Below are 23,799 nucleotides of genomic sequence, written 5' to 3'. Positions count from 1 at the left end.
CCGTGACCACAAAGAAGAAGTGTCGAATAAAAAAGGGACTCATCGAGTCTAAATGATGTTTGTGAATCTTATCACGGCAGATTATCAGCGGATGAGCAAACAGGTCACTGTCACCTTCTTTAGCCACTGTTGCAACTCTTCTAGTTCCTCAGACTCTCAAAGGAAAAAAACGTGTCTAAAACCTTTTTGCTTCCTATGTAATGAACACGTTTAAACCTGGCGCAGCTACATGGTCGAAGTTAGACGTTTTAAGCCTTAGTTTAAAGCTAACTTTAGCATGTAGCATCGCAGTGAGTACTTTATTTTTTCTATGCATATTCTGTGAGCCAAATTAAAAATGATTAACATCATTATTACATAATTAAACCTCTTTTACTAGTTTATTTGTTTAGTAAGCTTTACAACGATACCGATTTTTCAAAATTGGGTAAATATTAAGTGAGTTTAGGATTTAACGAAAAGGTAACACAAATATAGAAACCTAAAAAAGTATTAAGGAGGTTGAAACGAGTGCATTTTCTCTGGTTTTAATAATAGCATAACTTTCCATAATTTTCTGGAAATCCTCTTATGTTATCAGTTTTATCTTGATCTTTAAAATATATACTTTATTAAATATTGTTTTGATTGTTGAAGCGCTTTGTGACCCTGGTCTGGAAAAGCGCTATACAAATAAAAATTACTTACTTACTTACTTAATAATTATATAACGTATGTATATAATGATATTTACATCATGTGGTCGTCGTCATAAGACCCATAGTATAGAAATAAATTACTCTTAATTTTGCACACAAACCTAGATAATTTGACCTGTCAGACCGGATGTTGATCCCCAGGCCTTGAAATTGACTTCTTTTTTGTTTTGTTTTGTTTTTTAGTATCAGTATCAAGTAGTATAAGTAAACATTTACAACTGCGGTGGGATTCACATCATGTACTGACCACTATAAGGTCGGACGCTTGACGTCACCGCAGGGGAGCGACTCTTTTGTTTTATTGTGAAAGCAACGAAGCGGAAGTGGTTCTCGGATGCTGCCACCGGTCCGTCGTCATGGTTCTGACGATGATGGAGTCCCAGTGTGAGTATTTCATGTATTTCCCGGCGGTTCCGATCTCGGACCTGTCGGACCCGGCGCGGTACCGGAGCCTTCCCCGGCGGAGTCATCTGTACCTGGGAGAGACGGTTCGGTTCCTGCTGGTGCTGCGCTGCAAGGACGAGAAGAACCCTGGTGGGTCAGGGGGCTGATGGGATATGTGGTGGTGCAGGAGAAGGAGAGGGGGGGTCTTCAAAAAACGATGTAGTCTTTTGTTATTATTATTGGATCTTAAGTGTGTTACTATTGTGATGGCGTGTGGTTCGCTTCTTCTTCCAGCAGATGGCGCCGACGAGCCGGCTGGAAGTTTCGGGTGTGAGTCGGCGAGCAGCCAGGCCTGGAGGGAGCTGGCCGGGTCTCTGTGCGCGGTGGCCAGCGTGAGTCCCGGAGACAGCCGGCACCGCGGGGACCACCGTCTCCATGACTACCGGGACGACGGGGACGACGACTACATCGCAGCGGCGGAGGCGGCCATCGCTGCTCTGGGCAGCAGAGTGGACTCTCGGTGCCGGAGCTTCCGAGACTGTAAACCTCTGCTGATCCACAACTCCTCCAGAGGCCCCTGCAGGGGCCTGGATAAGGTTGTGTGAGACACATGTATTATTAGTGCATTTAAGTAGTTTCAGAAGTTCACAACAACATTAAACATACCTAGACAATACAAATATTAAAAATAAAAATAAAAAACACACACAGATTATTGTTGCAGGTGCACTGAGGTCACGTGTGTCTCCAGGTTCTGGACGAGCCTCTGGTTCTGACCGATGAGGTCATTTTCCCGCTCACCGTCACGCTTGACAAACTTCCTGTCGGCACACTGAAGGTCAAAGTAAGTGAGCGCTGACTTCCTGCAGTGCATGAGTGGACGGAATCTGAACGTGTGTGTTTGTGTGTGTGTGTGTGTGTGTGTGTGCAGGTGATGGTCACGGTGTGGAAGAAGGAGGCGGAGAAGGTGGAGGTCCAGGAGCTCGGGTACCTGAGTGTCTTACAGCAGAGAGATCCTACACACACGTTTAGACACGACCTGAACACCTTTAAAGCTCAAGGTAACACACACATGCAAACACATTATTTCGCAAACATTAACACATAGACACACACACACATGTACACAGGCATTCACACACACACAAATACACACACATTTGCACTCACAAACAATCAAACACAAATACACACACACATACAAACATTCACACACAAACACAGTGTGACACACATTCAAACACACACAAATACATACACATTCACACTCTCACACAATCACACACACAAATACACACACACATACAAACATTCACACACAAACATTAACACATAGACACACTCACACATGTACACAGGCATTCTCACACACACACAAATACACACACATTCGCACTCACAAACAATCAAACACAAACACACACACATATACAAACATTCAGACACAAACACAGTGTGACACACATTGAAACACACACAAATACATGCACTTTCGCACTCACACACAATCACACACACAAATACACACACACATACAAACATTCACACACAAACACAGTGTGACACACATTCAAACACAAAAATACATACACATTCACACTCACAAACAATCACACACATACAAACACATTCACACACAAACAGCCACATACAAAGTGAGACACACATTCAAACACACAAACATTCGCACATGCAATTGACACACACACTTGTTGTCTCCGCAGTCAGCACGACTCTGACAGTGTTGGCTCCGCCCACTGTGCGCTGCAAACAGATGACCGTGGCTGGAAAGCATCTCCTCATCCTCAAAGGTCAGAGGCCACCGACACACTAACACACTCTCACACACACACACCACATCAATCGTGTGAGTCTGTTTGCAGTGCTGAACGAGTCGTCTCAGGAGGAGGTGTGCGTGCGGGACGTCCGAGTCCTGCCGAACCTGAACGCCTCGTATCTTCCCGTCATGCCCGACGGCTCGGTTCTGCTCGTGGACAACGTCTGTCATCAGTCCGGCGAGGTGGCCATGACGTCCTTCTGCCGGGTGGACAGCGTCAGTGGATGTCTGCCCAGCACGCTCAGCGCTCTGGAGGAACAGGACTTCCTCTTTCAGCTTCACCTGAACGAGCTGCCGGAGGACGAATCAAACGAGGTCAGTGGCCCCTGGGGTTCCAGCAGTGTGACGAGAGTGAGAAAAAAAGTGAGATTATGGTAAAACAATGATGGAGAAGAAAGTGATTTCGAACAGAACACTGTGAGGATGAAGTGCAATGATGGTGAGATGTTAAGACAGAGGTGGAACATAGCAAGACTACTTGGGTGGAATAAGAAATGAGACGACGGGTTGACGAGAGGGGACCAGGGTGAGACGAGATTAGGTCAAGGTGAGGGGGAGTGAGGTTAGGGTGAGAATGGGTTAAAATCAATGTGAGACAAGGTTGGGATTATAGTGAGTTTATGTTTGTGATGAGAGTAACACAAGAGTGAGATAAAGGTGAGACAGGGTTGGGATGAGAGTGACATTAGGGTGAGACAGGGTTGGAATGGGAGTGGGATTAGGGTGAGGCGGTGTGGTATGAGAGTGAGACTAGGATGAGATTAGGATTAGACAGAGTTGGAATGAGACAAGAGTGAGATTAGGGTGAAACGGGTTTGGAGTGGGATAGGGTTGGTATGAGAGTGAAACTAGGATGAGATTAGGATTAGACAGGGTTGTAGTTAGACAAGAGTGAGATTATTGTGAGTCAGGGTTGGAGTAAGAGTGAGATGAGGGTGAGACAGGGTTGGTATGAGAGTGAGACAAGATTGAGACTGGGTGAGCTAGGATTAGTATGAAAGTGAGTTAGTATGAAAGAGTAGGATTAGGATTGGACAGGGTTGTAATGAGACAAGAGTGAGATAAATGTGAGTCATGGCTGGAATGAGAGTGAGATTAGGATGAGCCAGGGTTGGAATGAGAGTGAGACTAGAATGAGATTAGGAATAGACAGGGTTGGAATGAGACGAGTGAGATTAGTGAGTCAGGGTTGGAATGAGAGTGAGACAAGAGTGTGATTAGGATTAAACAGGGTTGGAATGAGACACGAGTGAGATTAGTGTGAGACAAGAGTGAGATTAGGGTGAGACAGGGTTGGAATGGGAGTGAGACACGAGTGAGATTAGGGTGAGACAGTGATGAGAGTGATAATAGGATAAAATGGTAGTGAGAAAAGGGCAAAACGATTTCCTCTCAAACCGGCCGTAAATGTTTTGAAATGTATAATTTAAAAGATATGAAGAGTTTTCTTCTGCACGTTGGTTCAGATAAACCCTGGAGTCTGAATGTTTGAAGTGAAATTAATTCAACTCTGGACTAAAAAGTGAATGTTTTGTGTCAACAGGGTCTTGAGGTTCCATTAGTGGCGGTTTTTCAGTGGTCGACGCCCAAGATGCCCTTCACCAACAGCATCTACACCCATTACAGGTCGGTTCTGGTCAGTCGTCCGCCCGAGCTGGTCTCTCACAGACGACCCCCCCCCCTCTAGGTTACCCAGCATCCGTCTGGACCGGCCTCGCTTCGTCATGACCGCCAGCTGTCCCAGCACGGTCCGGCTCAAAGAGCACTTCAAGGTCAAATACATCCTGATAAACAACCTGCAGGACTTCCTGTCGGTGCGACTCGTGTGGACGCCTGAAGGTCCGACTCTCCTCTTCTGACCCGGTTTAGTGTGTAGTTGTTTCACACGTGTGTGTGTGTGTGTCAGCTCGTGGTCAGGAGGAGTCCGTGGTGTCGGCAGTGGTGTGTCAGTCTCCGCTCACCAACCTGGGTCACTGTCGGAAAGGAAGCACCCTGTCCTTCAGCGTGGCGTTCCAGATCCTCAGACCCGGACTGTACGAGGTACCGACGCCCCGATGTCCGTCCGCTGACTCAGCGCTCACGTGTCATTCATCCACAGCTAAGTCAGCACATGAAGTTGAAGCTTCAATTCACCGCGTCGGTGTCGAACCCGCCACCGGACGCTCGGCCGCTTTCGCGGAAGACGAGTCCGTCCAGCCCGGCGGTGCGGGACCTTCTGGACCGACACCAGGCCAGCCTGGGCAGATCCCAGTCCTTCTCCCACCAACAGCCGTCACGCTCCCACATCATGAGGTGAGCTTCATAGTTGGATTGACAGGTCAGGAGATAAAGATGTCATGAGGTTGTGTGTGTGTGTGTGTGCGTCAGGACGGGCAGCGCCGAGCGACGGGCCATCACGCCTCCCGTCGGGTCTCCAGTGGGTCGGCCTCTCTACCTCCCCCCGCAGGACAAGTCCCTGCTGTCTCTGGACAAAATTGCCAAAAGAGAGTGTAAAGTTCTGGTGGTGGACCCGGGTCTTTCCTAGCATTGATCGAGTGGGGGACGTTTGCAAGTTTTATTTATTATTGTGGAGGAATCAATGTCATACTCGCAGTGGTCAGTAGACCGGGAATTAAAGAAGCAAGTGGTGTTCTTGATTGACAGTTCACTGACTGGAAGTGGGATGATGGATCTTTATTGGAGCACGATGTCGATCAGTGTCATCAGAATATTGGATGATTGAAGATAACATTTTTGTTGTTAATTATTGTATACGCATTAACTTTATATAATATATAATTTAATTTATTAAATTGTATGTTTTTTTAAAAATAAATTACAATTTTTGAATATTTTTTTAGTGTGATATAATTCCAATAATTCTAAAAGAAATATTCAAAATTGAATATATTTTCTATTACATCGCGTCTTAAATGCAATGTAAACAATATTGGTATAAAAGTGACACTGTTTTTCTATCATATTTAAAGACTACTAATTTTATTTATTTATTTTTAAATTATAAGAATACCAAACTATATGTAAAAGAATATTTGAATTTGTTCAATTATTAAAAAAAAAAAAAACATTTTAATGTACAAATTACTTAAGTCATTACATAAATGAAGTGATTGAAAAATGATTTAATGCTTTGAAAAATGTGTCAATAAACAATTTAAACGTTCAATATTCTGATGGCACTGATCTACTTCTATATCCTGAAGTGTTAAAAACCGTCTCCATCTGCAAGTGGGAAAAACAGCTCCCATCACCCTCTGATTCTCTGCTGTAGCCCAAGTTAAATCAAATGGAAGTACAGTATTATTCTGCTTTTATTTTGTCTCAATGCTTAAAATATGTTGTGCGTCTGTTGTGTTGCTGTAACGCAGCTCAAAGACGTGTGTATACTGTAAGGAGTGACAGGCGACTCAGAACATTTTTCATTATTTAGGTTTATTGAAACTAAAAATGAGTTTTAACTACAAAAAAAATGCATTGTTTATTTCACATATTTCTCCATGAACTTCTTGTGGAACTCAGACCTCAGTGTGTCGTTTACGAAGCGTTTCTCCTTCCCGGCCTTGTCGACGCCTTTTGCGCAGTTTTTGAAGACCACGTCGTCGTCCCACCTGCAGAGAGACCCATGTAGTCACCAGCTGAACCCGGTCAACCGACCCTGACCCGTCACACGAACGTTACCTTCTCTTGACCCGGAAAGTATTCTGGGTCTGCGCGCCTTGTTGTTGTTGTTGCTGTTGCTGCTGCTGTTGTTGTCCCGCCAGGTTGATCAACGGGTTTCCACTCAGAATGTTCTCCATCCTGATCCGCTCCTCCTCTGCCTTCTGCTCTCGGTCCTGCACAGATGACTCAGCTGAAGGTCTGTCTCTCACGGGGACAGCCTCTTCGCTCAAGGTCTTACTTTGCGTTCCTGCTCCTCGGCACGTTCCTTCCGGATTTTGTCCAACTCTGCCACTAGGGCGGCGGTGTTATCATCGTCGCTGTCGGAGTCGGAGTCCTCATCCTCGTCGTCCTGCTCGGTCAACACAACACGTCAGAGCAGGATCACGAGCCTTGATGCGTTTATTGGCAGGAACTTGACATTGCGTATCATGATACGAACAAGTCTATATTGCGATATATAAAATAAACAAGGATACATTTGTAGTATTGTCGAGTACTTGACTCTGGTGTTGCAGAATTTTCAGACCATGCGACTGTTGACGAAGTCGTAACTGTTTTCAATTCAAAAACATCATAATTCCATTACAGCAAGGCCCTTCCAGTAGTCATCAGATGATTATTTACTCTTGTAGACAAACTTCAAATAGGTACTCAATAATCAAACATAACTGATAAATCCAGTACTTAATGTACCCTATTTTTTTGGCTACAAGGCGCACTTTAAGCCCTTGAGGTTTCTCATAAAACGCCAGTGTGCCTAATAATTAATTCTGCTTTTACTTACAGACCTCAAACTGATTTACACGGCATTCAGAAATCGATCACAAGGTTTGTAAACTAAGAAAGTTTCTGTAGTATTACTGTGCGAGGCCCCATAGAGATACGGTGCGCAGATTTAAAAATTCATGAACATTTTTAATAATTGTTCATAAAAGCTTGCGAGTCATGTATAAGATTATTGATTTTTCTAAACAGTGATTTATTGCGTAGCCGTTTACGACATTGACAGACATTATTCAAATATACACCACAAAAGATCTATAATTATATAAAAAAAATGTTTTAGATAAGATTAATATATAGAGTAAATAAGTCATTGTCGATACATTACGGTGAAGAAATATTTTATAAATGGCAATATTTAGGTGCACCAAACACTGCTAGTACTGTGATCCCAAACTAATACCTAGTACCGGTCGGTGCGGCGTTTGTTACTGGGCCACACAGAAAGAAGTGTTGTGTTGTTATATCAATTAATATACTGTGTGAAAAATATTCTGTGACTCTTGATACGTGAAGATGCTAAAAACACAACCTCTATTTGATTTCAATCGCTCTAGTTGGTGCCAACCCCGGGGCGAACACTCACGTCAGTTAATGGGTCGTCGGCATCCAGGTTTGCTGCAGGAATCTGGTCCAGGCGAGGCCTCTTGGAGGAGGAAGACGAGGACGATGAAGAAGTGGTGTGTTCTGTGGAGCACAGGTTTCAGTTATTTGGTTCAGGTCGAAGGTCACCTCTTCCAGAATCACCTCTTGGGCCCCTCTCTCTGGTCTTCTCTCGTGCGGCCACGCGCTCCCTCTCTTCCAGCTCTCTGCGGAAGTCCCGGGCACGAACCTCCTCTTGGTTATCCTGGGTCGGCTGCCTGCAGAGAACCACAGAACACTCTCAGTACCGAACCACATTTGATGACTACACCAGCTACGTCATCGCACTGACCTGTATTTGATCTTCGTGTGGCCTGGAAGATCTCGACTGGAGTACTGCTTAGAAAGAGCACTCAGGTCTCCTTCCCCTTTACCCCGGCCACCTCTGGCGGGTTCAAACGTGGGTCGGGCAGCAGTTGTCATGGTGAACCAACCTGTTAGGACAAAAAAAGGAGACTTCTATTAAACCATCGAGGCAAGATGCTTGTTTACCAGCACATTGTTGGGTCGAGCACTGATGCTAACTCTATCTGGTCCTGGTCTTGTTCGTTTTTACTCAAATCTAACGATACTAACTAAAACTATGACGCTTAAATAGGAGTCAGACAATAGCAAAACATACAAGAAAGACTAATAAAAAAACACATATTTACGTAAAGTCGATTATCGTCAAAACCGCTCAAAGTATCATGCTAACGCGGATTAGCATTCTTGAGTTTATCAATTTCTAATAGACATCGCCAACAAAAAAACTAAATAAACATTCGTTCACGAGGCTACAGAGCGAGTTAACGTGAATTAAAGACAAGAAAACATTATAATGCCCAAGAAAATGATGAACAAAAACCACTTACGATGTGTACACACAGACGAGGCGAGGGACGATACGTCACATCCGGTGTGTGCGCTGCTGTTTAAAATCCCCCGGAACCTGAAGACTTTCTAGAACTGGCTTCAAACAACCCACTAGGGGTCACTAGAAATCGTTCTTCATGTTCGAGACTTAAACTATATTCGCAACTTTTATCCGTCAACTCAATTGTGTGACAAAAAGGTTCTTTAATATCGTGTGTAGATAGGTAGGAACGTTCTTAGCTAATATATATTTATATCTTAGCTATATATTAGCTAATATAATAATAATAATATTTATTTATTAGCTATTCATTGTCAGGCTCCTCCTTACATCACTGATCTGATCCAGCCTTACACCCCAGCTCGGGCTCTGAGGTCTGTGGATCAGAATCTACTTATGGTTCCACGCACACGGTTCAGGACCAGAGGAGAGAAATCTTTTCAGGCTGTTGCTTACAAGATTTGGAACGATCTTCCTCTCTCTTTGCGCTTGATGGATCTACTGACTCCTTTAAGAAACATCTTAAGACGTTTCTATTTGTTCAGGCTTTTCCTTGATTTTCTGGAACTCTTGTGTTGTTCTCAGTATAATCTTGATGACTTTAAGGTGTATACACTTGAGTATTGTTTTGTTTGTTTAAGCGCTTTGTGACCCTGGTCTAGAAAAGCGCTATATAAATAAATATTACTTACTTATATATATATTTTTATATCTTGTTTTCAAATTATTATTCAAGCACTGTAGATGTTTTGTTGTATTTTACATATTATATAAAGGAAATAAAAAACAAAGGACGTGAAGTCGTGTAATAGAAAGAAATTTTAGGGCATGTTGAAAAATTTGACAAAGTTCAATTTTATTTGTTGTAGTTAAACTCTCACCAAACAGAATAGCTTGAAGGAAACTATTCGATTTTTTGCTTAAGTGACAGTCTCTATATATATATATATATATTTGACAACCTTCATAGTGACTTTACAAAAGTTGCAATATTCTACACAAATGCCTGTTTTTCAGTATAGCATTCTTATACAGTAGTACAATAGTCCATCGTATGAAACTAAATATAATAACAATAATGTGAATTTCTTGACCTGGAAAGTCAGACTTTTCTATAAACACGTTAAACAGTTAAAAAAAACAAAAACATTTCACAGAGTTAAAAAGAGGACAAATCAAAGGTGTAACAAAGCAGCATCAGTAGTTTGACCTTATTTCCTGAAGGTGGCGCTAAAAAAAACGTCTTCAGACTCCATTTTGTTCAGAGGTGAAATAACTTGTTGTGGCTCATTGCGCAATACTCTTTGATGGTCAGTAGGATTTCTTCTTCAAGGGTGAGCAGACCCTCAAGCAAACCCCCATCCACAGGTGTGTCTCGGGCAGCAGTGAGTTCTCTCCAGTCTTTTTATTCACCATCAGGCCCTAAACTCTTTAAGACCACCACTTATGTTAGGTCATGGTTCACTGAGCAGAGTCCAGGAAGGACTTGACTTTTGGATTTAACGGTTGTCATCGTTGGGTCACGTGCCCAGCGAGGGTCCCGGCTCCCTCATCGGCAGCACCTGGCTCAGAGAATAGACCACGTTCTGGTCCTGAGCCTCGTCTTCTCCCTGCTCCTCCAGGAGGACGCCTCTCAGTTCCACGTGAGCCTCCAGCTGTCCCTCGCCCACCTGCTCCCCGTCACGGCTCTGCTTCTCCCTCATCAGCTGCTCCGTGAGCTCCACGCTCTCGTAGCGGATCAGCTGCAGGCGGAGGAAGCCGTCCTCGTGCTCCTTGTACCTGAACACACAGGTCTGTCACAGCGGTCCCGGAGAAGGCCCTGGTCCAGACTCACCTGAACCTCGGGTGTCCAGAAGGCCATTTGAAGTGGTGTTTCTTGTGCAGGTGCACGGTCAAGTTGTTTCCTCGGGTGAAGCTCTGGTCGCACACGTGACACTTGTATCGGGCGACGACACTTCCCTGAGGAGGAACCGCAAGAGGTCAGGATCTTTTTTTTTTCAGGGTCCGCGAGCCTAATGTGATACCTCATGATGTCGTCTCTGGTGGACCTTCATGGTTCCGAGGGTGCGAGACGTGAAGCCACAGTCGGGGACGTCGCAGTGGTACGCCGGCTCACTGCTGTGAGTGTCCAGGTGCTTCCGCAGGTCGATCAGGTTCTTACAGCTGAGGACGGAGAAAATGTTGGTTTTTGATTAGAGGTGTTCGAAAACAGATACAGTGATGTATCTTCTTTTTTTTTTTTTTCCAGAATAGTTAATCGATATTCAACAGCAGTGTATATTTCTTTTATTTAAAAAATATATATTTGAAATCATACTTAAGAATTTGTAATCATAGTTGATTTATGGCTAATAATTCAATTCTTTTTTTTTTTATTAATTTATAATTAGCATTCAAATATTCAGCTTTTTAGTGTTGCAATTCAACATCCCAGCCACTTGATGGCAGCACTCATCACATCTTCTGCAGCTAAAGGAACACTAAAATCCTGCGAGATCGTGTCATTGACTGAGGACAAGAGGATACAGTCGACTTCAACAGCTTTAAAGCTGATGTTTGGAAATATTTGGGTTTCAAAACAAACACATACGACTTCATTAATTTTTACCCAGTACTTAAATTCTGAGACACAAGAGTAGAGTATTTGGCAATACTATAAATATATTATATTGTCGTCAGATTCTTTCCAATAAACTTCTTGATCTGAACCTTTTCATGTCCGACACACCTGAGCGACTCACCTGTACTCGCAGTACTCGCAGCTGTATGGTTTCTCATTACTGTGACGGAACTTGATGTGGTTCCTGAGCGAGGACGGCGAGGGACACGTCATGTCACACAGAGGACACTTGTAGTGACTCACTGAGGACAGAAGAGCTCAAGTTGTACATGCAGTTGATTTAGATTTTCAGTCTGAACTTCAAAAGGTAGCATTAGTGCCTTTTTTTTGTCTCTTTTTGCAAGATGAGTGTTCAACACTAGCAGTTATTCAACAAGATATTTAATGTGTAATTAAAAAACAAACTCAGTATCAACTTTACAACAAAATACGAATAAGAAAAACAAATAATTTAATGAATATGATAAATTTGAGATATTTACAATAAAACTTTTTTTTTTTTTTTAGTTTATTTTTAATATAAAGATGAAATAAGATAAATCTTATGGGGAGAATTGCATTCACACAGCAGAAAGTTCCCTAAATAAGCTTCAATATGTTTAAAAAAAATATATTCAGTATATATTTTCAAAATCTTATAATAACTATAAATATAACACGATTAATAAACAGTAGTACAAATGGTACACAGTACAGAAGTGGAGGGACCAAGTTATAAACACTAATATAAACTTATGCAACCTCATAGTAGTAAGTCTACTACGAGGGAACGGCAGAAACTCTACTATATAATATGTATTCGTTATTTCAGTGAGTGTCAAAAAGTCAAATTATTAAAAAGAATAATTTTCAAACACTTTATAACAAGATAAACCCTTTATTTGTTTAAGAATCTCATGCCCCCTCATTAAACTCTTGGCTGTAAACTGTAAACCTTTTCCAATCACACCAATTGTTTGTTATATTGAGAAGCCTGCGTAACTCTTGACTCATGTATGCGTGAACCTGGTCTGTGTTTGTGTGCGGAAGGTATTAAAACATAGTTTGATCGGGGACTCTGGAATTCTCACCGTGGTTCCTCATGTGGTCTCTGAGCAGACGTTCCGTGGCGAAGCGTTTGGAACAATGCGAACACTGGAACCTCTGACCTGCCGCACAGACAACAACGATACGTTACTCTCTGGCTTCGTATCGAAGGATTTCCCTGAAGTCCCGCACCTCCCATCGCGCTCTGACGGATGATGTGATCGAAAAACTTGGTGTTGTTGGCGTACATGCCGCCGCAGCCGGGGCAGGCCACCACCTTCTCCTGAGTGTGGCTGCGCAGATGTTCTCGCAGCTTCGAGCGCTCCTTCGCTGTGGCCTCGCAGTCTGTGGAGACGAGCAGCGGCGTTGAAACCTGACCCCGTCTTCAGTCATCATCGCTACTTGCCTCTCCAGCCGCATCGAATCAGGCTCTCGCTCTCAACCGCGGGAGCGTCTGCGCAGACGCTGTGCATCTCCACGTGCCTGTAGAACCACTCCACGTTCTCAAAGGCTTGCTGCTGGATGGAGAAAGAAGAACCAGGATCAAGGTACTGGGGAAGGAACGTCTCCGTGTAACTCACCTCACAGTCGTCCCACAAACACAAAAAACAATCGGGAACCTCGGGGAGGATGTTCCGGTTCTGGTGGCCGATGGAACAGGAGCCCAGACGGGCCTGCGTCTCGATGACCTGCTGACCCAGCTGCTTCAGCTTCGTGTGGTAACAGTGGAAGAAGACGTGACGCCGGAGCTCCTGGAGACCATCCACCGAGACGAAGCCGCAGTCCCTCCACAGACACTGAACCTCCCCTGAACACACACACAATATAACTCACATTTAGGGTCACCGTGTGACGTCACACTAGAGCAAAAGACTAGTTATAAATCGATTTAGATTCTCATTATTATCCAGGTAAGGGTTAAGCAGCTTCCTTGCTTTGGAACCTTCCGACTATATTTCTTTTTTAAATTCATACACGTTTTAAAATATACTTTTTCCTTTAATATTATTTCCTACTTGGTTGCTCGTCACCCTTCGTGCTGACGTCAGCCAGGTGTTCGTCAACATGCTGGCAGAAGTTCTCCATCCGACCGAACCGATCCTGGCAGGAGGCCCACTCGCAGTCCAGGCTCAAGGTCGAGTTCCGAGGCCTCTTGCTGGGCGCCATCCTGCTTCTGGGAGGGTTCGGTTCTACTTAAGGGACTCGGTACCTCCACAACGAAGCCACAAGTGACATGAAGTAAACAAGGTCCGGGCAAATCCCCGCTGCTGAGTGTCACTGCTATTAGGACCGGCTGGAAACAACAGGTTGTGACTTGAGTTCCGCCGGAGGCGTTGATTGACTGTATTCCGTTTCAAGGGTCATTATACTTTAAAACCAAACATTTAGTCTCATCCCTTCGAAAGTGAAAGAACTTACTCTCTTTGAATGATCTGTATGTACGTGCATTTTTACAATATTGTGAATTTTGTTAATTAATTTGTCAGTTCTCTGCAGCACTGTGGTAGAACATGCATGACTAGTGTGAGACTGGAACCATTTTTGCTAAAATACAGTTTTTTTTAGTTTGTTCCAGCGATAAACGAGTATGATTTCATGTTTATGAACATTTCCATCCTCTGTAAATGTTCAAATTAAGTATAGAATGCTCAAAGCTAGAATTCATGCATTTCACAATTATTTATTTTTTTCAATTTTCATTTTTTGCCACGAATGTTCATCTGTATTTATGATTTGTGTATGTCATCACTGACTTATTTATATCACCATCAAGTCAATGGTGGTTAGGTGAAGGTGCAATTTATTTTGCATGCCTTTGTCATTGGAATTTGCTAATACAGTAACAACGCAGTTCTTCAATCAAATATCTTTAAATTGATATGAATTTAAGTTATTATTTATTCATCTGACATGAGGCTCTTTAAGGAGGTTTGGATATAGCTCTTCCATTAAGAAAGTTACATTAGTAAATTAACTTATTTGGTCTCTTAATCTTTAGTTGTCAACTCAAATCCATGATTATGAAGTTCTTTGAAAAAGAAAATCCTCCAAAAGAAATGTGTTGATCTTGATTTAAATAAATGTTTTGTAAATAATATGTGAAGTGATGGTGATACAGCAGACCATAGTTTCACTGGACTCACAGTAGATATATATTGTCACAGGTGTACAATTATGAACATTGTGAAAAGTCATTTAAGATCGTACAGACAAGTCAAGTCCAGAATCTTTATTTCTTCAATCGTGTGTCGGGTGAGACACACAGGTTCATATGAATGGACCAGAACCACGTCTGATGACAGACCAGCATCATTCATGTAGCGCAGTCATGAACTATCTTGTGTTCGGATCAGGTCCACACACTGGGACAACCTGAAGCATCCAGGCAAGATAGATAGATAGATAGATAGTTCACGGTGTTGCAGAACCGTCTACACGTCGTAGAAGAGGCGGACCAGGTGATACCGGATCCCGAACGCCAACACGCTGCCGGTCACCTGAGAGAGACACGTCAGCTGCTGAAATTCAGTGGATCAGATCCTTTCTTTGGTACCTGAATGAGGAGCATGATGGTGGTGAGAGTCCTCTCATGGGTCGGACCCAGAACCATCAGAACCAGGTTGATCAAGGTCATGTTGTTGCACTGGATGAAGCCGTCGTCCTCGCTGACCTGTAGCAGGCGGGCCCGCTCGGCGACCTGCAAGACACCCGTCAACGACTGGATCCAGATCTCCTCGTCCTCAAGTCAAAACAAAGTCAAAAGATCAGACCTTCAGGATGAGTAGACCAAGCTTGGACAGATCCTTCCGCTTGAATTTCGAATAACTCATTCCCAGTTTTCCAGTTTCTGGGTTCAGCCTGTGATTGACAGTAAGGAAGAGTTCAGCATCAAAAGTGTGGGGGGGGGGGGCGGAGGGGGGTCACCTGGGGAGTCTGTGTCGTGGACAGGGGACGACATGGAACAACTGAGGCAACGAGTAGATGAAATTGACAACTTGAGGTATGAAGAAGAGCAGCATGGTTTTACTGAAGTGTCCCAGGATCCCAACAACTGCGAAGGTCATCCCGGCAAAATAGCAGAAGGTGTCGCCCACGAACACGGAGGACGGATACCTGAGACGGTTTGGAAGAATATATGTTCCATCAGAATATTGGATGGTTGAATCTAAAATGTTAGAACCTTTGATTTTTTTTTTTTTTTAATGGAATGTTGTTTTTTTAGCATTGGTTTATCAATCTTTAATTATATTTATATTGAAAGGTTGAAGTTGGTTTTATTAAATAATTTAATCAAAAACATCAGTATATATATAAACAACTTGATTTTATAATATTAATTTTAACACATACAGTTTTAATATTCTGATTACAATTATTAAAAAAATAAAATGTCTTAGTTAAATATATTTTGATTTGTAGCCTTTTTTATTCTTTTTTTAAGCATTTAATCTTTTTTTTTATTAATTAAACTAAAACATGTGTATGTTGAAAGGTTGAATTTCATTTTTTTTTATCATTATATAAAACAATTAGAATATTAGAAAATATATATACTTTTAAATTTACACAGAGTTTGATAATCTTATTCTTTTTAAAAATGTCCTAAATTCAGTATTTAATCATTAATAGTGTTTTAAATTCAATATTAAATTATTGGTATAATAGTGACACCACGATTGGCTAAAAGTAACTCGACACTCTTTTAGTGATGTATATATTTTTTACATGTTTTATATTGAATTAAAAAGGCAAGGAATTAAAAGAATAAGGGATTTAGAAAATGTATTCAGTAATATTGAAATAGGAATATCAAACTCTATGTGTAAAAAAAATAAATAATCAATTTATTCATTTTCAATTAATCGTACTTTTCAATTAAATAAGAAAAAAAAAATTAACAATAAATTCATAGTTCCGACATTCGAAATGTTCAACTGAACCATCAATATTCTTAGGCCACTGATAAACTTCCATAAATAGGTCAAAGACCAGCGTCGCCAGGACTCACCAGTTGTGGTAGAAAAGTGCCAGTGTGGTGAAGAAGAACGGCATCATGAAGTAGAGCGAGAACACGTGGTCGGCGCCGTAGTCCCCTGAAAATACAAGACATTTGCGTCAGAGGAGGAACAATCTCCAGGTGTTCCTGAACGCCTCACCGTTAAGTTCCATGAAGTTGAAGATGATGATGGAGCCGGAGATGAAGAGCGCCTGACCCGACTCGATGCCGTTGATGCCGGCCAGAATGTTGATGGCGTTGGTGCAGAAAACGGCGAGCATCCCCATGTAGACGTAGTAGAGGATTCCTGTGCAGGAAATAAACCCAACGATGACGACACGTGCACCACCTGAGACGTCTGACCGGCAACCTCGCTCACCCAAGTCCAGGTGCAGGCCCAGCAGCATCCTGAAGGGTTTGGGGACCACGATGACGGTGTTGCCGAAGCTGGTGAAGTAGACCATGAGGAGCGGCAGCGACGCCAGAGTGGGCAGCAGGAGTTTGTGCCGCCAGCGCAGGTTCAGCACATCGTCGGCAAAACCCAAGAAGATCATGCAGCAGATGGCGAGCAGCGCTCCGATCAGCTGCACAAACTAACATTGCACAGTCAGGCTCGGCGTGGAAACACAGCGGTCAGTTGACTCATATGGAAGTATATCTGTGCCAGTAGCATATATGATGTTTCAATTTTACATTTTAAATTTTGAAAAAAAGTTTAGACATTTAAATTTTAAACATTTAATATTCTGATGGCACTGATATTCTTCAACAGACTCACCTCATCATGCGGGAACGTGCACTCATCCCCGACGAAGCAGCCCAGGAACGGGACAGGGATGAAGCAGAAGAGGATGATGAGGAACACGGTCCCGCTGATCACGCCCTGGGACTCTGGACTGAAACCACAAATAATTGGTTAATAGTAAAATCACAAGCAACCTCTCTTATGAGCCAGAGAAACCTGGGTGTTGTATTTGATAAAGACATGTCTCTAGTTCAACACTGCAGAAAACTGACCAGAAACTGTTTCCTTCAACTGAGAAAAATCTCTAAACTTAGGAAAATGTTGTCGGAACATGATCTGGAGCTTGTAATCCATGCGTTTGTTTCTTCTCGTCTGGACTATTGTAACAGTTTGTTTTCATGTCTTAACAAGAAGGATCTGTCTCGCCTGCAGTTGATTCACAACTCTGCAGCGAGAATTCTGACCCGCTCCAATAGTAGAACTCACATTTCTCCGGTCCTTAAAACTCTTCACTGGCTTCCAGTTTCTTTCAGGATCAACTTTAAAATTCTGGTTCTTACTTTCAGATCTATTCATGGTCAGGCTCCTCCTTACATCACTGATCTGATCCAGCCTTACACCCCAGCTCGGGCTCTGAGGTCTGTGGATCAGAATCTACTTATGGTTCCACGCACACGGCTCAGGACCAGAGGAGAGAAATCTTTTCAGGCTGTTGCTCCTAAGCTTTGGAACGATCTTCCTCTCTCTTTGCGCTTGATGGATCTACTGACTCCTTTAAGAAACATCTAAAGACGTTTCTATTTGTTCAGGCTTTTCCTTGAATTTCTCGAACTCCTGTGTTGTTCTCAGTATTATCTTTATCTTTAAAGTATGTACCTTTTTGAGTATTGTTTTGATTGTTTAAGCGCTTTGTGACCCTGGTCTCGAAAAGCGCTATATAAATAAATATTACTGACTTACTTACTTATCTACACTTTTGTTTTAGCTTTTAGTGCAATGCTGTCTTTTGCGCTCAGATCCACCATAGTTTTTCATAACATAAAAGCATATTGTGCCATTTTATTTATTTAAAAGAGAACTCAAAGTGAAAACGACGATACTTTACAATGATCCCTAAGGTTTTATAAACAAACAACAATAACACAACTGCGGTCAAGTGAGCCGCGATCCAGCCGCAACTTTAAAACGCTTGCGCTGTTGTGAAGGTGTTACGGTAGTGAGAGAGAAATCACGCGCGGAAGGTTCTACGAAACTATCACTGATATATTCTCAAAAATCCTCTGATATGGTGACATTAAAGTACATTTTCTCTCAATAGATTCCAGAGACACTTCTGTTCTAGATTTGAAGCGACATTTACGTGATGAGACCAGAGTCTGCAGACGTGTGTGAGACTGTTGGAAGAAAAGCGGTGGAACTATTTTCTGCTGATCTGTTATAATTTCCCATTTATTATTTTGTTTTCTTGCAAAATTATTAAGTTACGGTTGTTTAAATAATACTGAAGTACTGACTTATGACGTTATTTTTGCTTAAAAGCCGTTTGTGCACTATGTATTTTATATATAAAAAATAAACCTTAATAGTTGACAAAGATCTGACTTTACTTTCATGTTCAGCAGGTTTTAAATTATTAATAAACAAAGTTTCATTTATTTTTACTGTAGAAAATATTGATTTATGTTCAATTTAGTACAGTGTATTGATGTCACTGTTATTCAAGCACAATCTATTTTAATTCTTATTTTAAAAAAAGAAGCTTAATAGTTGACAAAGATCTGACTTTGCTTTCATGTTCAGCAGGTTTTGAAGTATAAGTGAACGAAGTTTCATGTATTTTTACTGTAGAAATATTGATTTATTGTCAATTTAGTAGTGTATTATTGCCACTGTTAACTGATAACACGCATGTATTTGTATTAAAAGAGCTGACGTGACTCACACTTCCTGTTTCGAGGTCTTGTTCAGGTCCAATCCGAACAGTCTGGCCGCGATGAAGTGGTCTCTGAACGCGGGGATAAGTTTGGCCGTGGCCAGGCATCCCAGCACCGACAGCAGGCAGTTGACCGCCAGCGGCACGGTCGGAACCGCGGACATGGTCTCGGTTCTAGTCGGAAAGAATCTGGACTCTGGAACTAACGAGTCCTAGAACATGACCCACGAGTCATCGCCGCGTCTCGTTTTCTCTTTCGTTCTGACCATATGTCAGGGGATCCAAGAGTCCATGAGGCCTGTTCAAAAGTACACTTCCGTCCCGCGACGTCACAAATGTTTGTTTATTTAAATAATCCAGAGTTTATGGACCTCCGTGTGTTATAAATCCAACTTCCGGGTTGGACGTGAAGTGACGTAACGTCCGCCCCCTTTCAAAATAAAAGAACCCATTTGTACGGACAGTAAACGGATCACGTTTTTTCATGAGGGATTGGGAAAAAAATGAAGAATGTTGACTTATATTTAACGTCGGCGCCCCCTGCTGTCCGGTCGGGCCCCTGTCGTGACGGCGAGGAGAGAGCCTCTGCGTGACCGAGCCAATGGTTCCGTCTGGTCGTGAGTCAGTAAAAGATGGACGAGTCTCGTCAACATGTGTGACAACGTGAAGCAGCAGCGACTGGTTCTGGAGCGAAGTCATCGGGACGTTTTGTACTGAAGCTCTGGTCATGGCCGGCTGGTTCTGATGGAGCCTCCAGAGCTGGGCTGGTCGGTCCTGCTGCTCCTCTTCCTGGCCTCCTCCCTGGCCGTCCTGGACTGGCTCCTCCAGGAGGTGCTGTGGATCTCCTGGTGGAGGAGGAGGAGGAAGCAGTTCTGGAGCAGGTGGTCTGGAGAAACCAGGTCGGAGGTGGGTCTAAAGGGACTGTTAAGATCGCTGCTCTCATTCAAGACCCTCAGGGAGGCGTGGCTGGGGAGCTGGGTCTGCGCTCTGAACCAGCAGGCCCACGAACAGCAGGTAAGCCTCTTTGTGGATCACCTGTGTAGATAGAACCCAGAGAACCTTTAGAATATTTTTTTTTAATCTCAAGTTCTGTTCTCACTCTTTGCTCCTCAGAGTTCTGTCCAGATCACTTTCGAAAACGACCTGAAGGTGGCGTCGTCCTCGAGTATAGACAGTGTGACGTGCATCAGTCGCTCTGCTCGCAGGATGGTTGGTCACTCAACTCTGATCCATGTCTGAAGATAGTATAACTAAAGGTTCTATGGGTGGCTCAGTGGAGATTTCATCTTCCAGGTTCTTCAGTGTCAATGTCGAGTGGATGTGGTGACGTTTCCTGTGACAGTGACTCAGCAGTCGCCAGTGCTGGTCAACATGGAAGTCTTCCACGTCACAGTCTCACCTGCTGTTCTACAGGTAAGTGACAGTAGTGGGCGGGACTTGATAACTCTGTTGCAAAGGTGGGCTTGGCGCACCAAAGGCACCGCTTTGTGGTAATGTGGCTTCAGTGTGTCAATGTGGCATCAAGTTGTCGACGTGACATCAGCGTTTAATGCGCCATCAGTGCGTCGATGTGGCATCAGTGCGATAATGTGGCATCAGGTCGTCGACGTGACATTATCATGTTGATGTGGCATCAGCGTTTAATGTGCCATTAGTTCATCGATGTGGCAACAGTGCGTTGATGTGGCATCAGTGCGTTGATGTGGCATCAGGTTGTCGATGGGGCATCCGATCGTCAAAGTGACATCATCATGTTGATGTGGCATCCACGTTTAATGTGCCATTAGTGCATCGATGTGACATAAGTGCGTTGATGGGGCATCCGATCGTCAAAGTGACGACCTCATGTTGATGTGGCATCAGGTTGTCAATGTGGCGTCATCATGTTGATGTGGCATTAGTGCATCAGTGCGTTGATGTGGCATCTAGTCGTCAACGTGACCTCATCATGTTGATGTGGCATGAGCTTTTAATTAGACATTAGTGCATCGATGTGGCTTCAGTGCGTTAATTTGGCATCAGGTTGTCGAAGTCGCATCAGGTCGTCGATGTGACATCATCATGTTGATGTGGTTTCAGTGGGGCATCATTGCGTTGATATCGCATCAGTGTGTTGATATGGCATCTGTTTGTTGAAGTGGCATCAGTTTTTCAATGTGGAATTAGTGTATTGACGTGGCATCAGCATGTCAACTTTGCATTAGCATGTCAACGTATCATAAGCGTGTCTATCTGGAACCAGTGTGTCAACGTTGCATCAGTCTGTTGATAAGGCATTATTTTGTCAGTTCGCATCGGCGTGTCGATGTATCATCAGTGTGTTTATGTCGCATCCAAGTGTCAGTGTGGCATAAGTGTTTTGATTGTGGCATCAACCTGTTCTTCTGACTGTCAGATCCAGATAAATCTGGAGGAGATGGAGGACGGAGGTCTACTAGTGACATGGTCGGTGTTGAAGCCGCCATCTTTCAGTCTGCGAGCGACACCTTATGGTCGCCTGAAGCAGGTCAGTCCTTTGGACCATCTAGTAAAACTGGGAAACCAACCAAACCAACTTCTCTTCATCAGCCAGACGACATCGACACGATTCAGCGACTGACGGAGGAGGCTCTATTCACCTCTCAGCCTGCCCTGGTTCTGGACCTGCGGTCTGCTGGGTCTGGTCCAGGAGTAAGTACCAGACTGGGTTCCTTATGTTGGATGGACAAAACACCATCTATTATTGTGTCTATGATGTTCTCATTAAATTAAACTCAACTAACTTTGATTCTCAGATGGAGTGCACAGACACAGATCTCTGTCATTCCCCAACGTTGTCCAAGAAAGTTCACCAATTAGTCACGGAAGACTGGACGGTTGACCCCTCAGTGCAGCCGACTCAGAGGCCGAACCAAAGCTCTGGTACGTCGCTCAAAAGAACTTTGATATGATGGTTGCTTTGTCTTAAAAAGTTGTGTGACCTCATCTCCTTGGCAGAGGTATGCTCCACCGCAGTGCTTACTGTGGTGTGTCCTTACTCTTTTCTATTACATAACTTTTTTTTATGATTTCAAATTTGTGAGCGTCGTTGTCATCACAGATCCAGTTGCCGACACAGCCATTCGCCAGCTGACCGAGAGCAGAGCCAAGAAAACTCAACCAACCAACAAAAGCACACTCATCATCTCTGGCGTGTCAAAGGTCAGAGGAACATTTTGAAGTTTTACATTTCAAATATTGACACTTTGAATTCGTTATTGAAACAATAATAATAAAATTAATATTGTATTCATTTTATTTAATAAAATAAAAATAAATATATTTCTAAATGTTTTTTGTTAAATTGGATATAATAATTTATATTCAAGGTTGACATTTTTTTATATAATTAGATTAGAATATTTGAATATTTTAAAAATTAACCTTCTTTTTTAACACTTACAGTTTGATATTCTTATTCCAATAAATACAATTTTTAAATCCAGTATTTATTTTATTTATAGCCTTTAAATTAAATATATACAAACCATTTGAATATTGAATGTTTTTTATATTGAATTTAAAGGCACTGTAATGATACAGATATATGTCCCTGATATACTTTCATATCTCTCTGTCATGTCTGTGTTCATTATCCTGTTATTTCCTCTCAGGTTCCTCTCCCAGACCTGATGGTGTCCAGAGACTACGCAGCCTCAATAAAGGAAGTTCTACAGCATTCCGGGTCGGGTCTTCAAACAGAAGCGGGTCAAAGTAAAAGGGTTTCTGACGTGGACTCGGACACCGGTTCTACTGGAGTCTTAGAAACCCGGAGCCTCAAAGACAACAGAGGTGAGTCACTTTTCAAATCCCAAGACCATCTTCCCGACTTTCACCGTTTCACTACAGCAGGGTTCCTGCCCAGAGGGCTCTGGTTCCGGAGGAGACGCGGGCCGACTCAGTCCAGCATCAGTCAGTCTCACGAAGACGTCTCCAACATCAGCGGCTCTTCTACCTCCAGCCGCAGGAAGAAGTCTGGAAGTTTCTCCCGGCGTCTGATCAAGAGATTTTCTTTCCGAAAGACAAAAGCGTCCGAAGGCAGAGAAGGAAACCCAGGAAAGAGCTCTTTGGAAAACTGAAGTCTCTTTTAGGACGGAGTTCTTAACAGCTGCTTACTAGCGTCACCATCATGACGTGGTCAGAAATTATGTTGAACAAAATTAGTTTTTCTATCTGTGGACCAGAGAAAATATTATGGTCTGTCACTGTTGCTATGTAAGTCATGGTCATTCTATTGAAATTTATTTAAAATTATTTAAATAGTGTTGAGATTTAGCTAATTTGTTCCAATGTTCATGTAAATATTTTATCATATTACACTTCAGGAAGGTTCCGCATAGAATTATCACTAAATACATTCATCCACATAGTATTTTGTAAAAACATTTGTTCAAACTTTTAAATTATGCTCTTGGAACTAAATGAATAAAACTAAACAACAAATTTAATTTAATATAAAAACAATATTTTATGTCAGTCCAGCAATGACGAATACCGCCTAGTAACGCATGTTCTATTACAAACACTTTTTTTAAGCGACATCAGACGACATCACTAGAACCCTTGCAGGAACCAAGGTCTTCAGCAGACATGTTTCCTT

General features: G+C 42.7%; 5 protein-coding genes across 7 annotated transcripts; 2 read left to right on the top strand and 3 right to left on the bottom strand.

Moving 5' to 3' along the window:
• Positions 1 to 95: 95 nt before the first annotated feature.
• Positions 96 to 6,239, top strand: LOC148066231 (trafficking protein particle complex subunit 14-like). Its single transcript, XM_087807500.1, has 11 exons — positions 96 to 1,232; positions 1,377 to 1,678; positions 1,834 to 1,926; positions 2,014 to 2,143; positions 2,807 to 2,893; positions 2,966 to 3,234; positions 4,463 to 4,545; positions 4,607 to 4,758; positions 4,826 to 4,959; positions 5,018 to 5,211; positions 5,287 to 6,239. The coding sequence occupies exons 1-11, from the start codon at positions 1,055 to 1,057 to the stop codon at positions 5,441 to 5,443; spliced, it is 1,779 nt and encodes a 592-aa protein (XP_087663626.1). The 5' UTR covers positions 96 to 1,054; the 3' UTR covers positions 5,444 to 6,239.
• A 91-nt stretch (positions 6,240 to 6,330) lies between these two features.
• On the bottom strand, positions 6,331 to 8,905 carry cwc15 (CWC15 spliceosome associated protein). The gene is made up of 7 exons (XM_087807502.1): positions 8,859 to 8,905; positions 8,297 to 8,438; positions 8,110 to 8,222; positions 7,949 to 8,049; positions 6,818 to 6,928; positions 6,598 to 6,752; positions 6,331 to 6,527 (listed from the first exon to the last, which is right to left on the bottom strand). The coding sequence occupies exons 2-7, from the start codon at positions 8,425 to 8,427 to the stop codon at positions 6,398 to 6,400; spliced, it is 741 nt and encodes a 246-aa protein (XP_087663628.1). The 5' UTR covers positions 8,428 to 8,438; positions 8,859 to 8,905; the 3' UTR covers positions 6,331 to 6,397.
• A 929-nt stretch (positions 8,906 to 9,834) lies between these two features.
• On the bottom strand, positions 9,835 to 13,759 carry hinfp (histone H4 transcription factor). 2 transcript variants are annotated; one of them, XM_087807197.1, is made up of 9 exons: positions 13,523 to 13,759; positions 13,088 to 13,314; positions 12,913 to 13,024; positions 12,699 to 12,851; positions 12,551 to 12,628; positions 11,602 to 11,722; positions 10,885 to 11,023; positions 10,695 to 10,819; positions 9,835 to 10,639 (listed from the first exon to the last, which is right to left on the bottom strand). In XM_087807197.1, exons 1-9 carry the CDS (start codon positions 13,671 to 13,673, stop codon positions 10,381 to 10,383), a joined length of 1,365 nt encoding a protein of 454 aa, XP_087663323.1. In that variant the 5' UTR covers positions 13,674 to 13,759; the 3' UTR covers positions 9,835 to 10,380. The 2 variants fall into 2 exon arrangements, with proteins under 2 accessions (XP_087663323.1, XP_087663324.1); XM_087807198.1 differs by having other exon boundaries at positions 12,913 to 13,021.
• Positions 13,760 to 14,721: 962 nt separating this feature from the next.
• Positions 14,722 to 19,508, bottom strand: dpagt1 (dolichyl-phosphate (UDP-N-acetylglucosamine) N-acetylglucosaminephosphotransferase 1 (GlcNAc-1-P transferase)). The gene is made up of 9 exons (XM_087807161.1): positions 19,191 to 19,508; positions 17,282 to 17,399; positions 16,883 to 17,096; positions 16,664 to 16,810; positions 16,516 to 16,600; positions 15,432 to 15,620; positions 15,278 to 15,365; positions 15,061 to 15,204; positions 14,722 to 15,004 (listed from the first exon to the last, which is right to left on the bottom strand). Exons 1-9 carry the CDS (start codon positions 19,343 to 19,345, stop codon positions 14,939 to 14,941), a joined length of 1,206 nt encoding a protein of 401 aa, XP_087663287.1. The 5' UTR covers positions 19,346 to 19,508; the 3' UTR covers positions 14,722 to 14,938.
• A 172-nt stretch (positions 19,509 to 19,680) lies between these two features.
• Positions 19,681 to 23,490, top strand: c2cd2l (c2cd2 like). 2 transcript variants are annotated; one of them, XM_087807160.1, is made up of 9 exons: positions 19,681 to 20,195; positions 20,295 to 20,390; positions 20,475 to 20,594; positions 21,577 to 21,687; positions 21,750 to 21,851; positions 21,956 to 22,082; positions 22,261 to 22,361; positions 22,814 to 22,991; positions 23,052 to 23,490. In XM_087807160.1, the coding sequence occupies exons 1-9, from the start codon at positions 19,926 to 19,928 to the stop codon at positions 23,276 to 23,278; spliced, it is 1,332 nt and encodes a 443-aa protein (XP_087663286.1). In that variant the 5' UTR covers positions 19,681 to 19,925; the 3' UTR covers positions 23,279 to 23,490. The 2 variants fall into 2 exon arrangements, with proteins under 2 accessions (XP_087663286.1, XP_087663284.1); XM_087807158.1 differs by having other exon boundaries at positions 23,049 to 23,281.
• Positions 23,491 to 23,799: the final 309 nt, after the last annotated feature.

Source organism: Callionymus lyra, chromosome 14 (genome assembly GCF_982586985.1).
Source record: "Callionymus lyra chromosome 14, fCalLyr1.hap1.1, whole genome shotgun sequence".
NCBI classification, from domain to species: Eukaryota; Metazoa; Chordata; class Actinopteri; order Syngnathiformes; family Callionymidae; genus Callionymus; species Callionymus lyra.
Note: the sequence above shows the minus strand (reverse complement) of the source record. Positions and strands in the feature narration are given on the sequence as shown.